Below are 17,215 nucleotides of genomic sequence, written 5' to 3'. Positions count from 1 at the left end.
TTATTTGAGTATTCTTCCAGTAATTGCAAAAAGTTCGTTTTGGTTACATTCGGCTGTTTAGGCCTAATTTTTGATCGTGCACATTTAGCATTATACCACAAATTTAAGTGCATTTGGTAATAGTTTACTTACATATTAGTTTCCTAAACATATTTAGTGTCCTTTTGCATCTGTATTTAATATATTATCGTTATCACGTAATAAATCTCTTAACTAATTTCTAAACTACCACGGATACTAAGTGTGTGAGCTGCAGTAGGAAAGTTAGTTCAGGGGTTTTGCGCAGTTGTTGTGACATGTGGTTTCATTGGGGAAATTGTAGCGGCGTGGGAATTGAGGAAGCAAACGAGACTCTTCCATTCTTTTGCAGGGTTTGCTCAAGAGATAGGATTATAGCTGAACAGGAGGAGAAAATTAGAGCCCTTCTGGCCGATTAGGACAGAGCGAGGGAGGAACTGAGGAGGTTAAGGGGGGAGGAGGGTAAACAGCGGTGGGAAGTGGTAGCTGGGAACAGGGGCCACAGAAAGAGGACTGTGTCTGACAGTTTACCAATTAGCACAACCAATAGATTTGCCTTGCTACCACAGTTAAGTAAGGAAGAGGCCCCAGTAGAAGTAGATGTAGTTAAGATGTAACAGAATATCACTAGGAAACCAACTGTTTCAAAAAAAGTAGAAAATAAGAGGAAAGTTCTGTTGGTAGGTAGCAGCCCTGGAAGAGGTGTGGGCCAGATTTTGCAGGAAAAATTAGGTGACAGGTACCAGGTCACAAACTTTTTCAAGCCAAGTGCACGTCTTAGCCAGGTGTTAGAGGATACGGGTTCCTTGTGCAAGGGTTTCTCAAAGCAGGATCATGTGATGATAGTGGGTCGAGTGGGAAACAGTATCGATAGGGATCAGAGCAACAATATTGAGTGTGACTTGGTGAAAAAAGCCTCTGCAACGACCCATACCAATGTTGGGCTGGTGCCTGCTTTCGTGCGGCACGATCGGCCCCAGTTGAACCGCTCTCTCAGGAGGGTAAATATGGAGTTGGATCAGTTGCGTAGGGAGGCCACTCTGTCAGACACCGGATTGGTTCCTGTCGAGGTTATTGATAGGGGGGATTTCACAAGGCACGGCCTACACCTCAATAGGAAAGGGAAGGGTAAACTGACAGGGTTGTTAGCGAAATCCATTAAGGGGGGACACTAGTACTCCTGGATGTACCTCTTTTTTAGGCTAATATCAGTGTCCAATGAGAAGTACAGGCAGGCAGCTGCTAAAGAGCTCCAAAACTCACAAGATTCTCACAACAGGAAAGTAAATAATAATGTTAACATATTTAACCAAAATATTGGTGGATTAAAGAAAAAAGTAGATACTTTTGTGAGAAAAGTAAAAAATAATGTTACTATTTTTCACCAAAATATTCCGGGATTGAAGAATAAAGTAGATGAGCTCCTGATTTGTTTAGATGACACTGAATCTCATAATGTAATAGATATACTATGCCTGTCGGAGCATAACATTGTGTCCGATATGGAAAAGGTAAATATCAGTGGTTATAAACTAACTGCACAAATGAGTAGAGAGAATAAGGTGGGAGGAGGAGTTGCCATATATGTCAAAAGTTATGACTGGGTAAAAAGCTTAGATACAAAAAAGTTTTGTTTAGAGCAACATATAGAAGCATGTGCCTGTCAACTTAAACTGAAGGAGGGCTCTTTTATAATTGTAACAGTATACAGGTCCCCTTTGGGAAACTTTCATTGATTCCTGGAAAACTTGGATGCCATATTGTGCTATCTGTCAGATAGGGGAAAGCAAATTATTATTTGTGGGGACTTCAATGTTGACTCACTGAAAGTGGGTAATAGGAAGAATGACCTGGAAGTCGTGCTTGGTTCTTTCAGTTTGACATCTGTCATTAATTTTCCTACTCGGGTAGTTAAGGACAGCAGCACATTGATAGATAACACTTTTATAGACCAAGATAAGTTTAAAAACATAAATTCTAGTCCTGTTGAGAATGGCCTTTCTGATAATGGTGCTCAGCTAGTTACAGTATATGACATAGCTCCATTCAATAATTCAAAACTACCCTCCAAAGTTGTGTGTTCGGTTAATGACTCCAGAACTAGAAATTTCAGAGAAAATCTTGAGCAGTTAGACTGGGACGAGGTGTACAAGGAACCTGATGCTAATTTAAAATATAACTTATTTCATGATACACTTTTAAGAGAATTTGAAAACTGTTTCCCAAAGAAAGTAGTTAAATCTAATTATAAGAAATCATTCAAAAACCCTTGGATTACTAGAGGAATAAAAATATCTTGTAACCACAAAAGGGAACTGTATCTAACGACAAGAAAGAGTAATGACCCAAAAACAGCCAAATATTATAAAAACTACTGTGCTACATTAAGAAAGGTTATTAAAAAGTCCAGAAGCATGTCCATCATGTCTGAGATTAATACCTCTGATAAAATCAAAACAATTTGGAATATTATTACAAGGAAGACAGCGCAACCAAGAGTACAGGATGACGGCACTACCATCAAAGCGAATGGAAACTTGACAAACAACAGTCTGGAAGTCAAAAACACTTTGAATAATCATTTTTTAAATGCTGTGGAGAAAATAGGATCTACATGTTCATTAGAAGAAGCAAGGCAATTAATGGAAGAGGCCTTACACAGACCATTTGATAAAACTGAAATTCCACCCACCTCTCCTTCTGAAATTAGGAAGATGATAACTCTCTCAAGAATAAAAGCTCACATGGAATTGATGGCATTTCCAGCAGGATAATAAAAGCTTGTTCCCAAGAGGTAAGTAGGATTTTTAGCCACATATGTAATAGCTCCCTGAAGCATGATATTTTCCCAGATAGAATGAAGTAAGGCATTGTTAAGCCACTGCATAAAAAGGGGGATACGTCTGATGTCAACAACTATCACCCTATCTCTCTTCTGACTGCCTTATCCAAAATTCTTGAAACAGTAATGTATTGTTGAGTAGCTTCACACCTTTGTAAAAATAAAGATTTAACAAAATGTCAGTTTGGTTTCCAGAAAGGTTCCTCAATGGAAAATGCTATATATACTTTCACTAATTAAATATTAAATGCTCTGAGTAACTGTAAGTCACCTGTTGGGATTTTTTGTGATCTCTCAAAGGCTTTTGATTGTGTAAATCATGGAATACTTCTAGATAAGCTCAAGTACTGTGACATGAATGGGACAGTGCTTAAATGGTTTAAATCATACCTAACTGGAAGAGTGTAGAAACCTGAAATAAGCAGTTCACATAGTATGCAAAAAACTGGTGATTTCTCAAACTGAGGACCAATCAAGAATGTGGTGCCACAAGGTTTGGTCTTGGGTCCTCTGCTGATCTTAAAATATATTAATGACCTGCCATTCTATATTCACAAAGATGCAAGGCTGGTACTTTTTGCCGATGATACAAGTATAGCTATCACACCCAACAGACAAGAATTAACTGGTGAAATTGTAAACGATGTTTTTCAAAAAATCATTACGTGGTTCTCTGCAAATGGGCTCTCATTAAACTTTGACAAAACACAGTACATACAGTTCCACACAGTAAATGGAATGACACCATTAATAAATATAGACTTCGATCAGAAATCGGTAGCTAAGGTAGAATATTCAAAATTTCTAGGTGTATGCATTGATGAGGGGTTGAACTGGAAAAAAACACACTGAAGATCTGCTGAAACGTTTGAGTTCAGCTACTTATGCTATTAGGGTCATTGCAAATTTTGGCCATATACATCTCAGTAAATTAGCATACCGTGCTTATTTTCATTCTCTGCTTTCGTATGGCATCATATTCTGGGGTAACTCATCATTGAGTAAAAGAGTATTCATTGCACAAAATTGTGTAATCAGAATAATTGCTGGAGCTCATCTAAGATCCTGCAGACACTGTAGCTACACAAAATATATATATTCAGTTATGAAATTTGTTATTAACGATCAGAACGAATTCAAAAGTAATAGCAGTGTACATGGCTACAACACTAGGAGAAAGGACGATCTTCACTACTCAAGGTTAAATCTAACTTTGGCTCAGAAGGGGGTAAATTATGCTGCCACAGAAGTCTTTGGTCACTTACCTAATAGCTTCATAAGTGACAGATAGCCCTATAGCATTCAAAAGAATTTCTTAATGGCAACTCCTTCTACTCATTAGATGAATTTTTGGATATAGTAAGTGGATTATTTCTCCAACCCCCCCCCCCCCCCCCACCAAAAAAAAAAAAAAGTTTCATGTAATATTTTGTGTAATGTAGTATCTTGTATAGAAACCTTTTATTAACCTGACACGTTCCACATCATTACGAAGTGTCGTATTCATGATCTATGGAAGAAGTACTAATCTAATCTAATCTATTCTTTAAACTAGAACCACCTGGCAGAATACTTGGAAGGTGCAACAATCCTAGTACAAAGACTGCCTGTATTACGCTCGTCGACCTACCGTATTTACTCGAATCTAAGCCGCACCTGACAAATGAGACTCGGGGGGGGGGAATCCCGAATCTAAGCCGCACCTGAAATTTGAGACTCGAAATTCAAGGGGAGAGAAAAGTTTTAGGCCGCACCTCCAAATCGAAACAAAGTTGGTCCATTGTAATATGAGACACAATTTAGGTCGAATGAAAGACGATACAGCTACAGTAGTTTGGTTCGAGTCGTAAGCTTAGCAGTTAAGCTTTACCAGGTAGCCATTGCTATGCGTCAGGCGCTCCATCTGTATTTATACGGGTACCCTTCCTTTTTCATGTGCTTCGTCTGGTTTGAATTGATTGCTTATTTTGCTTTGATCTGATAAGTGCCGTTTTCTTTGTTATAGGTGTTCACGTCACTCTAAGCTGAAAATGCATTACTGTACTGTGTCATGCATTGTTTGTCGTATTTTGATAGTGCGTGTTTACGGCCTGTCGCCGCTCGCGGCATGACTTGCTTTTGTGCCCGCTACCGCCGCTTAAAAAAAAAGAGGAATCGTCTCATTAGCGAAACAATGGCAAGAGACTGCTATTTGTTGTTACTTACACTGCTGCTTTCTTTTATAATGATCAACAAGAACCAAATAATAGACTGCGTATGATAGAACATGTTCTGAACGAGTGTTTAGCGAAAATTTTTCTCCGTTTGAAAATCTTTGCGGCCGCTTCTTTAGTACATCAAATTCTGCACAGAAATTAGTCATCTGACACTTAAAATCTAGTCAGTTGCCGTGCTTCATTTCTGACTGTATCACTATTAGGCATAAGAATAATACGAATATAAACATGACACGATACGTATATTCTTTCGCGTTTGCTGTTGTCTCACTCTAGTTTCGTAGTTTATTAGGCAGACAGGATTTAAATGAGATAGCAGCAAACACGAAAGAATACATGGCAAAATGTTTATATTCGTATTATTCTTATGGTGAAGAGAATACTGCATGTGATTCACATTTCATCAGGTTCCTATTAGCAACCATCTAACCATCTCTTGTCACAGGTAGGAATAAAACTCGCAACGTAGAGTTGGCCATATTGACAAACATCCCTAACAGTCTTGCCAGTCGGATTTTCGTAGTACATTGAAATTCTGCTACATTCGAAGATGAACAATACGGAATTTGTATTTACTTCATTGGATAATGTATGAAAATGCAGTGGTCGAAACTCGGGGCGGAGAAAAAAAAAAAGCTCGTCTTCTACTTTTTTTTTTAATTTATTTACTGATGCAGAGGTTTTGGCGCTAGTATTTATCTTTGTGCCCACAAAGCATACTTGTGTAGCGCTACATATATTCGACGGCAGAAGTTAGTTGTGGCGGCACCTATCAACATTTTTCAGAACTTCCGCTTGCTTTGCACTCGATTCTAAGCCGCAGGCGGTTTTTTTTATTACAAAAACCGGAAAAAAAGTGCAGCTTAGATTCGAGTAAATACGGTACTGCTGCACAGTATCGGATTCTTTCCAGATAAAAGTTAGGCAGCTTGTTTTGTATTACTGCAAAATAGAAGACAGAGTCAGAATGGAAAACATTATGAGATTTTTCACTTTGAGATCTCTTCACAATATTTCAATCACGAACTTGCTCCTCCAAATACCAAAATATTTTGTTGAGCCCCACCTAAAGGGAGGGAAATGACTAATGTGATAAAATTCGGCAATGGAAAATCCAGGATGTAATATAACAATATTATGAAAAGGATAGTTGCTACTCACCATTTAGCGGAGATGCAGCGTCACAGGCAGGAATGACAAAAAAACTGTCAGGAGATGAACTTTCAGCCAACAAGGTGTTTGTCAGAGGCAGAGTGCACACACACACACACACACACACACACACACACACACACACACACACACACAGAGGCAACTTACACATGACTGCAATCTCTGGCTGCTGAGGCGTCATCAGGAAGAGACTGCAGTCACGCGTATGTGTGAGTTGCGTTTCCACGAGTGTTTGCACGTACTTTCTACCTCCAACGAAAGCCTCATTGGCCGAAAGCTGATTTTCGGACAGTCTTTTTGATGTGCCTATCTGCCACTCAGCATCTCTACAATTGGGCGAGTAGCAACTATCCTTTTCATAATATTGTTACATAGTGATAAAATGAGAGAAATCAGAACCTGCAGACAAATATTTAAATGTCCATTTTCTCTGAGTGCTAATTGAGAGTGGAAGAGTTGAGAAATAGTCTGGAGGAAGTTCCACAAACCTTCTGCCAAACACTTCAGTGTGAGTTGCAGAGTAATGGTGTATATACTGCTGAAGATCTCAACCTTTGGAATGGAGGTCCATATGAAACAGATAAATCTCCAGTAACAGAGCAATGCCTCGGCTCAGGACACTGGACGATGTACGAGAAGACACAGATAGTCATCTCAGTTTGGTCATTTAGGCAATTAGGACGGCAGGTAACTCGAGATACCAGACGACCACAGCCCTGAGTCCTGCACTCGCCACCGTCAGATTGCGGCGACGGAAACGGGGCCATCCGGTGACGGCCCCACCGTAGGACAGTGGAAGACTCGCACAGCTACCTACTCCGTTTCGGATGCCAGTCACATCGGTGTCCGACAGTGAAACTGGGTATCCGGAACACGCACGGAGGATTACGGATCGATTCCCGAACGCACTACGACACCTCCACGGCGCAGTTCCCAGCCGCTGCGGTCCCTACGTGTCAAGCAGCTGGCTCGGGACAATACTGTGGAATGTAGTCCCTCAACAAAGGAGGTGGCTTACAAAACACTCGTTCGACCTATACTTGAGTATTGTTCATCAGTGTGGGATCCGTACCGGATCGGGTTGACGGAGGAGATAGAGAAGATCCAAAGAAGAGCGGTGCGTTTCGTCACAGGGTTATTTGGTAAGCGTGATAGCGTTACGGAGATGTTTAGCAAACTCGAGTGGCAGACTCTGCAAGAGAGGCGCTCTGCATCGCGGTGTAGCTTGCTGCCCAGGTTTCGAGAGGGTGCGTTTCTGGATGAGGTATCGAATATATTGCTTCCCCCTACTTATACCTCCCGAGGAGATCATGAATGTAAAATTAGAGAGATTCGAGCGCACACGGAGGCTTTCCGGCAGTTGTTCTTCCCGCAAACCGTACATGACTGGAACAGGAAAGGGAGGTCATGACAGTGGTACATAAAGTGCCCTCCGCCACACACCTCTGGGTGGCTTGCAGAGTATAAATGTTGATGTAGATGTACGAGATGCGGTACGGTGGCAGACACGAGTGATCTGCCAGAGACACTGCTTCCCGCGAACTGTACATGACTGGAACAGGAAAGGGTGGTCATGACAGTGGTACATAAAGTGCCCTCCGCCACACACCTCTGGGTGGCTTGCAGAGTATAAATGTTGATGTAGATGTACGAGATGCGGTATGGTGGCAGACACGAGTGATCTGCCAGAGACACTGGAAGAGTGACAATTTAGCGGGACTTTGAATTTTGCCGCACTACACTCGTTTCCTCAGATATAAATTATACCGTCGCAGCTGTACGAGTGCTTGACGGCAGAGAAAATATATAAGAAAATGAAGGTATGAAAATTGTAACCCTTTTTGTTTTCTACCAGTTCTTGTCTCTGGAGAGCGGAAGCTTAACTTACTTATTAGCTAGTCTTGGTCGGATGAAGACGAAGAAACTTACTGATATGCAGACGTATTGTGGAAGTTTGTATGAAATTCGGAGGATGGAAGCAGCAATGTAAAATACATTGCATTCAATATCAAGATGGTTTTGATTTGTATACATTAGTAATTCCTGGACAATGAAATTTATTGCAAAATTTCAGAGCAGCTAAGACTTGTCACGCGGAAATGAAGCAGGAGATTTTTGGAGAACAAGACCTGGACACCGCACGAGAGAAGACGTGTTAACATCGTAAAGGATGAACTCTTATCTATGCCATTTCCCCCTGTTAATCACAATTTGTTATTCTCTGTTCTCTTTCAAATAATATTTGTAGTGGAAATTGGTTTGACTTTTGCTCAGAAACACCACAAGGACCACCCCAACAATAGCTTTTCCGAATCACGAAGTTCGATAACTTTTCTGTAATACGAAGTCCGATTTGCATTTCATTCTTTCCACTTTTCACGATCATTAACGATTTTAAAACACCCTTTTTTATTCACCATTTCTTCCCACATTTTCAATCTTTTCTTTTCTTCTCTTTTTCTTTTTTATTAACCACTACAACAATAATACAAATAGCGTGAATAATAATCACGGAATTTTTATTTTGAATTTACAGACCTCACATAGGTTACAATGTAATAAGCTAGGAATTAAAATCTGAAAAACAATCTGACGTCGAAAAACCAGTCACGACGACTTACTAATTACGACAGATGTGGAAAAGACAATTAATATTTACATTTGTTCTACCATATTAGCATCTGTCTGATTCTTGTCATTCTCAATACGCATGGCATTACTACTGTTTTGTATTACACACGGTCAGACACATAATACACTCACATCCGATTTCAACTTCTAAGGTGTAGAAGTGTTATCAAAGTATATGTGACAAAGCTACAGAAATTTTAAATTTTCGTTTTTCTACCTCAGCCCTTCACCAATCTGGGAATACAATCTATCTGCAGCCATTTGTCGCACTTAAACATAGATAAAATTTTGTAAGCTACAGTCATAATGTGGAATGCGTAAGAACTGATTAAAAATTACCTTCGTGAACAGTCACGCCGCAACCGTCACACTCCACAATTTCATTGGCGTCGTCACTCCGGTCACCGAGGCAGCCACAGCAGATGAGTATTTTCAGAGCATCTTTGGCATCAAACTGTAAAACGAGTACGAGGTGTCGATAATTGGGAGTATTTGTAGTGCAGCATGGGAATCTGTACACAGAACAGTTGCAGTACTCAGTTATTTCTTCTACATTTCAGACACTCTCTAATCGTTAATACGTATTTAGGCCAAGACTGGGGTGAGATCGGTACACTACTGGGGGTTTTATTTATATTTGAGTACCAGGTGTACCGGTTTGAAATGAACGTTTTTTTATGAAAATGAAACACTAATTTTGAATTGAAAAGTAAAAACATTTTATTAAAAGTACTGACCATTGCTTTCTATACATTTTGACCTCGTTTCTGGCAATTTGTGGACACCACGCCAATAGAAATGTTCGTCTTTTGAAGCAAACCAATCAGACACCCAATTTTCATGGGGGTATAGAGGTGGCTGGGGCGGGGAGGGGGAGGGATAATATGGTGGGAGTGGCGGACAGTGAAGTGTTGCAGTTTAGACAGAGGGTAGGAGAGAAGGTGCGGAGGGGGGAGGGGATGAGTAGTGGAAAGGAGACAAATAAAAATAAAAATAAAAGAAATTAAAAGACTGGGTGTGGTGGTGAAATGACGGCTGTGTAGTGCTGGAATGGGAACAGGGAGGGGGCCGGATGAGTGAGGACAGTGACTGACGAAGGTCGAGGCCAGGAGGGTTACGGGAACGTAGGAAGTATTGCAGGGAAAGTTCCCACCTGCGCAATTCAGAAAAGCTGGTGTCGGTGGGAAAGATCCGTACGGCACAGGCTGTGAAGCGGTCATCGAGATGAGCGATATCACGTTTGGCAGCGTGTTCAGCTACAGGGTGGTCCACTCGTTTTTCGGCCACAGTTTGTCGGTGGCCGTTCGTGCGGACAGACAGCTTGTCGGTTGTCGTCTTGCCTACGTAGAATGCAGCACAGTGGTTGCAGCTTAGCTTGTAAATCACATGACTGGTTTCTCAGGAGGCCCTGCCTATGATGTGATAGGTAATGTTAATGACCGGACTGGAGTAGGTGGTGGTAGGAGGATGTATGGGACAGGTCTCGCATCTAGGTCTATTAAAGGGGTACGAAGCCACGAGGTAAGGGATCGGGAGCAGGGGTCGTGTAAGGACGGACGAGTATATTGTGTAGGTTCGGTGGACGACGGAACACCACGGTAGGAGGGGTGGGAAGGATAGTGGGCAGGATATTTCTCATTTCGGGGCACGACGAGAGGTAATCGAAACCCTGGCGGAGAATGTAAATAAGTTGCTCCGGTCAAAACAAATAAGGCACGAACGATGACCTGCGGTGTAGCCATCTACGCCGCATTGATCCGGCTCCAAAGTTCATCTGCGGTGATCGGCACTGGGTCACAGTGTCGCACCTGTAGTTTCACCGTATCCCACCCATTTTCGATCGGTGACAAGTCTGGTGATCTGACGGGCCAGGGCACGAGACTGACAACCTGTGACACCAGAAAGGCACGTGTCTGTGCAGCAACACGTTGTAGTGCATTGTCTTGCCGAAAAATGGCACCTGCAGTGTCGTGCAGAAAGGGTACGGCTACGGGTCGGAGGAGACACTCGCGTACGTCGCACCGGTCACAGTGCCCTGAGCACGCACCGACTGCTATTAGTAGTTGTACCTAATAGCGACCCACACGATTTGTAGTCGTACCTAATAGCACCCCACCCCGTAAGGTCTCGAGTCGGTGCATTATGTTGTGTGAATGCAGTCACTGTGATGCCACTCCACCTGTCTGCCGAGCAAACAGAACCTACATTTGTCTGAAAACACTACCCGATGCCATTCCCGACCAGTTATGTCATTCCGTACACCACTGCCGTCTAGCACGTTTCCACACATTTGTGAAAGTTAGACGGAGAAGTGGACGACGCGCACATAACCTGTGCCGTAACGAACGATAGCAGACTGTCATCCCCGACAGTGTACGGTGTATTACACTGTTCCACTGTCGCACCGGAGCCGGGGAGGACGCAGATCCGCCCTGCGACACCAATCGGACGAGGTGTCTATCTTCTCCGGGGGTGGCCCGGGTGGTGCGACGTGACCCGTCTCGTCGCATTCTACAGCCTCCCGTGACCCGTCCGGCACTCACCCGTCGCACTGCCGAAACACTCCGTTCCGCACGAGCGGCAATTTCCCGCAGTGACACATCCACGTTCTCTCGTGCCAATATTGCGCCCCATTTCGAACTCCCCGATTTGACATCACGGTTCGCACATACGTCTACGAGGCACCGCGCACATCTGCTCGTGTAACACTGATCCGTTACCCTCAGTTTATAGCGAGCACATTTTACCGGCAGCTAGACAGAGCTGTCCTCCAGATCTAGAAAAACACACGCGTAGTTGGCCACTGTCATCTCCGGGCACAGTGGCTCAACTCGGCTGTGGTGGGTAACTGAGACAGGGAGGAGGAGCGGGCTGGTGGAGGGTGCCGCTCTGCTGTGCACTGCAGAGTCCTGGCGGGGGCAGGACGGTGAGCAGTGTGCTCTTACGTATCCCGAGTTCACTTTTATGATGAATGGTACTTGCAAATTATAAAATGGTACAATTTATTTTATAGGAGAGTACAACTACCGTGCAAATTTATTACTTATTTTCACGCAGTAAGTCACGTCCGGGAACGACACTCGTCTCTGAGACGGTGTAACAATACGAGTCGAGATAGATGTAACGGAACTTGAAAAGCGTGTTTGCCTCTATTGGTTACGGTAGAGAGATCGATCTTTCGGTCCTCTCTGCATATTTATATATAGTAATGCACGAATAAAGCCTGGGCGAGTGTAAAGCTATCGTTAAAAATGCACGCCGCGTGATGTGTTACGATTGGGTCGGTCATAATAATAACAACATGCTTTTAAATACAATTAAAATATAACGGCGATATGTGTTTAGTGTTATTGGAAATAATATGTAGTAAATTAATGAGTACATATTATTTCCAATAACACTAAACACATATCGCCATTATATTTTAATTGTATTCAAAAGCATTATTATGACCAACCAAATCGTAACACATCACATAATGAGTAGGAGAAAATATAAAAATGCAGTAAATGAAGCAGGCAAAAAGGAATACAAATGTCTCAAAAATGAGATCGACAGGAAGTGCAAAATGGCTAAGCAGGGATGGCTAGAGACAAATGTAAGGATGTAGAGGCCTGTCTCACTAGGGGCAAGATAGATACTGCCTACAGGAAAATTAAAGAGACCTTTGGAGAGAAGAGAACCACTTGTATGAATATCAAGAGCTCAGATGGCAACCCAGTTCTAAGCAAAGAAGGGAAGGCAGAAAGGTGGAAGGAGTATATAGAGGGTTTATACAAGGGCGATGTACTTGAGGACAATATTATGGAAATGGAAGAGGATGTAGATGAAGACGAAATGGGAGATAAGATACTGCGTGAAGAGTTTGACAGAGCACTGAAAGACCTGAGTCGAAACAAGGCCCCGGGAGTAGACAACATTCCATTAGAACTACTGATGGCCTTGGGAAAGCCAGTCATGACAAAACTCTACCATCTGGTGAGCAAGATGTACGAGACAGGCGAAATACCCACAGACTTCAAGAAGAATATAATAATTCCGATCCCGAAGAAAGCAGGTGTTGACAGATGTGAAAATTACCGAACTATCAGTTTAATAAGTCACAGCTGCAAAATACTAACGCGAATTCTTTACAGACGAATGGAAAAACTGGTAGAAGCGGACCTCGGGGAAGATCAGTTTGGATTCCGTAGAAATGTTGGAACACGTGAGGCAATACTAACCTTACGACTTATCTTAGAAGAAAGATTAAGAAAAGGCAAACCTACGTTTCTAGCATTTGTAGACTTAGAGAAAGCTTTTGACAATGCTAACTGGAATACTCTCTTTCAAATTCTGAAGGTGGCAGCGGTAAAATACAGGGAGCGAAAGGCTATTTACAATTTGTACAGAAACCAGATGGCAGTTATAAGAGTCGAGGGGCATGAAAGGGAAGCAGTGGTTGGGAAAGGAGCGAGACAGGGTTGTAGCCTCTCCCCGATGTTATTCAATCTGTATATTGAGCAAGCAGTAAAGGAAACAAAATAAAAATTCGGAGTAGGTATTAAAATTCATGGAGAAGATGTAAAAACTTTGAGGTTTGCCGATGACATTGTAATTCTATCAGAGACAGCAATGGACTTGGAAGAGGAGTTGAACGGAATGGACAGTGTCTTGAAAGGAGGATATAAGATGAACATCAACAAAAGCAAAACGAGGATAATGGAATGTAGTTAAATTAAATCTAGTGATGCTGAGGGAATTAGATTAGGAAATGAGACACTTAAAGTAGTAAAGGAGTTTTGCTATTTAGGGAGCAAAATAACTTATGATGGTCGAAGTAGAGAGGATATAAAATGTAGACGGGCAATGGCAAGGAAATCGTTTCTGAAGAAGAGAAATTTGTTAACATCGAGTATAGATTTAAATGTCAGGAAGTCGTTTCTGAAAGTATTTGTATGGAGTGTAGCCATGTATGGAAGTGAAACATGGACGATAACTAGTTTGGACAAGAAGAGAATAGAAGCTTTCGAAATGTGGTGCTACAGAAGAATGCTGAAGATAAGGTGGGTAGATCACGTAACTAATGAGGAGGTACTGAATAGGATTGGGGAGAAGAGAAGTTTGTGGCACAACTTGACTAGAAGAAGGGATCGGTTGGTAGGACATGTCCTGAGGCATCAAGAGATCACAAATTTAGCATTGGAGGGCAGCGTGGAGGGTAAAAATCGTAGAGGGAGACCAAGAGATGAATACACTAAGCAGATCCAGAAGGATGTAGGTTGCAGTAGGTACTGGGAGATGAAGAAGCTCGCACATGATAAGAGTAGCATGGAGAGCTGCATCAAACCAGTCTCAGGACTGAAGACCGAAACAACAACAACAAATTAATGAGTAAGGTAGCCGATCCTATAAGAAGAGGTAAAATTGGGCATATTGGGGTGTTTTGCTTTATATTGATGAAGCCGATGATACGGGGTCAATTTTTTCATTTACTCTTAGAAATAAACAAGTAAAGAAGTGCTAATTGTGCGTTGTGAAAAAATATAGGGGCGAGTTTTAAACAATTACGGTATACAATCAGAGTAACAAAAGGACATTTAGTTACAGGAAATCACGGATAGCGAAGTGTGGTCATTACATTGAGTACACCTACAGGACGGTCAATTCCGGGATAAATCTATACGCATCTCATGAGGGACACATTATTGAGACTGATTATTTAATTATATCGCGGAGAGCGGGCTCCAATTTATGAAAAGGAGAAAAATGTTAACTTTTACGCGAACTCTTAATAATTGTCTTACGCCTAACAAACATTCGTGGAGGACGGCAGCTAAACTAGAAGAGTCAGTTAGAAAATACTGTATCATTATCATTGACTGTTGGTGTCGCGCAACCAAAACTGTTCATCGAAGGGTTTCGATGGAACTTGGGAGTTAGGGTTCAGGCACTCGCATATACTCCACATCAGAGTGTGAATGAGTGGTGAATGCGAAATAAAACTGTGAACAAAGTTACGTTAAATAAAACAGAAGAAACAAGGCTGTTTGGTCGTATCTGTTATAATTCTATTAACTGTAACATTTCTTACCGTTGTACAAAGCCTTTATATACGATCGTTATGACAATTTGCTTCTAAGGGATCTCGTTACGAGTTAAGTTTTGGAGACCTTGTCAAGAGGGGGTAGTTCGTAGATCCTAACTACTGCAGCTATTCTGGAATCAGGTGCTACCGTGACTGTCGTGTGTTGTCAATGACTTAAGGTTATAATATCTCACGCTCTAAGATCGACGCGCCTTTCCACTCGGTATAACGGTGTCTCACGGTAACAACGACAACGCCGACGACGAAGGAAGATACGGTATATCGGGATGACGACAGCACTAACGTCGCGAGAGAAAGCGACTGCACGGGTGGTCGCGTACTGTCCGCGTATCGTCGACACGGGTCGGAGTAGCACTTCGGCTCGGCAATAAGAGCCGAAACCGAACGGTGGTGGGGTTGACTTTGGAAGACGTGTGAAGATTGTACTGTAATATTAATAGGAGCTACAGCTGTGAAGTTGACATCTGCATTCTGAGTTACAATATTATCGGTAGAATAAACTATTTAACATGAGAAGATTGTGGCACTCCTCACCAATTTTATCACAAAATACTTTGATTTAAAATCGCCCACCAATATCAGTGTCATTCCAGCTGATGATACAGCACAGTACATCACACTTCTAACCTCCTTCCTCTCCTTCTTCTCGCCTGACTTTTTCCAACTCCCTACAGAGCCGTCACTGTGACGTGGGTCGTGGCAACACTAGAGACAGTCCGTACGTAGCTGGATGCACATCCTGCTGCCACCACTCCCCCCGGAATGGGATCTTTGTACCCCGTATGTCTTCTTCTACAGTAAATCTCACGTTTGGGAGAGAGAATGTTTTCTAAACATTTGCAAAGCATTTGAGGTCGGACTGGCCCAGTGTTTACCTAGTCAGATGTGGAAAAATTGTCTAAAAACTACATCCGCGTGGTCCGACTCACCGGCCCTCGTCGTCAAGCTGTCGCGTGTCTTCGATCTGTAGCGTGTCTGCCTTCCCAAACTATGAAATGGAATGTTAACGTGCTCGGATATTCGGGTGGCTCCGTATCGTGCTTCTAATGCAGGTGCACAAATGTTACGACGTCAAAGTACATAAAATACAGGAAATGCAAACATTTAACTATTCAGGACAGCTGCACGATACACAGAAACATGTAATAGAAAACGACTAATACTAGCTTTTAAGCTCTTGCTTTTTTTTCTAGTAAGCGTATACATATTCCCAACTACACGGACATACAAAAGCACATGCCCCCCATAGTAATGAGACTGATTATCGCACGTCGATGATTGCAGGCAACAGCCCACATACGTGGAGATTGTGAGGGGCTAGAGGAGGCATGGAGGCGTTGTAGGGTACTGTGAGACAGGTCTTTCACTAACTCGGCAACATTATAACAAAAGGTGGAGGGAGGGAGGGAGGGAGGGAGGGAGGGAGGGAGGGAGGGAGGGAGGGATGGAGGGAGGGAGAGAGAGAGAGAGAGGGAGAGAGAGAGAGAGAGAGAGAGAGAGAGAGAGAGAGAGAGAGAGAGAGAGAGAGGGGGGGGGGGGCGAGGGGTGGCAGGAGGGGGAAGGGGAGAAGGAGAGAAGAGGGCAGGGGGTGAGGGATGGTGGAGAAGGGGAGAGGGAGGGGAGGGAGCAAGGAAGTGGGGGAGGGGAGAGGATGCGAGCGACAAAGTGGGGGAGGGAGAGGGAGGGGAGAGGAAGGGGAGGGGGAGGGAGCGACAAAGTGGGGGAGGGAGGGGGATGGAGCGACAAAGTGGGGGAGGGAGGGGGATGGAGCGACAAAGTGGTGGAGGGAGTGACAAAGTGGGGGAGGGGTTGAGGGAGGAAGGGAAGGAAGGAAGGGAGGGGCGGGAGGGAGAGAGGAACAGGAGGGAGAGAGGGACGGGGGGGGAGGGAGGGAGGAAGGGGCGGGAGGGAGGGAGGGACAGGAGGTAGGGAGGGAGGGAGGGGCGGGAGGGAGGGAGAATCCACAAGTGGGGGGGAGCATGGAAGAGAGGTGAGAGAACGCAGCAAACAAGGTAGATAAGCAAAAGGTAAAGTGAAGCAATGGGAAATAATATTGATTGGCGACTCCATGGCGTGTTGCGTGCACCACGATCAAATAGTGGATAGAATTGGAAGGAAAATCATCATTGGCCATATTTTGTTGTTTATTGTCAGCAAAATCAATTTTTGGTCACTTAGTGACCATCCTCAGAGCTGTAATATACAATTAAAATCGGTAGGCACTGGTATCAAGCTATAACCACAAGC

At 43.1% G+C, this 17,215-nt stretch overlaps 1 protein-coding gene across 2 annotated transcripts in view; it reads right to left on the bottom strand.

The window, feature by feature from the left end:
• Positions 1-17,215, bottom strand: part of LOC126215033 (PHD finger protein 14) — a 185,090-nt gene that overhangs the window by 139,089 nt on the left and 28,786 nt on the right. For both annotated transcript variants that reach the window (XM_049941664.1, XM_049941665.1), the window contains exon 4: positions 9,220-9,334. In XM_049941664.1, the coding sequence (XP_049797621.1) occupies positions 9,220-9,334 (115 nt within the window). The remainder of the gene's footprint in view (positions 1-9,219; positions 9,335-17,215) is intronic.

The sequence above is a fragment of the Schistocerca nitens genome, chromosome 12 (genome assembly GCF_023898315.1).
Source record: "Schistocerca nitens isolate TAMUIC-IGC-003100 chromosome 12, iqSchNite1.1, whole genome shotgun sequence".
NCBI classification, from domain to species: Eukaryota; Metazoa; Arthropoda; class Insecta; order Orthoptera; family Acrididae; genus Schistocerca; species Schistocerca nitens.
Note: the sequence above shows the minus strand (reverse complement) of the source record. Positions and strands in the feature narration are given on the sequence as shown.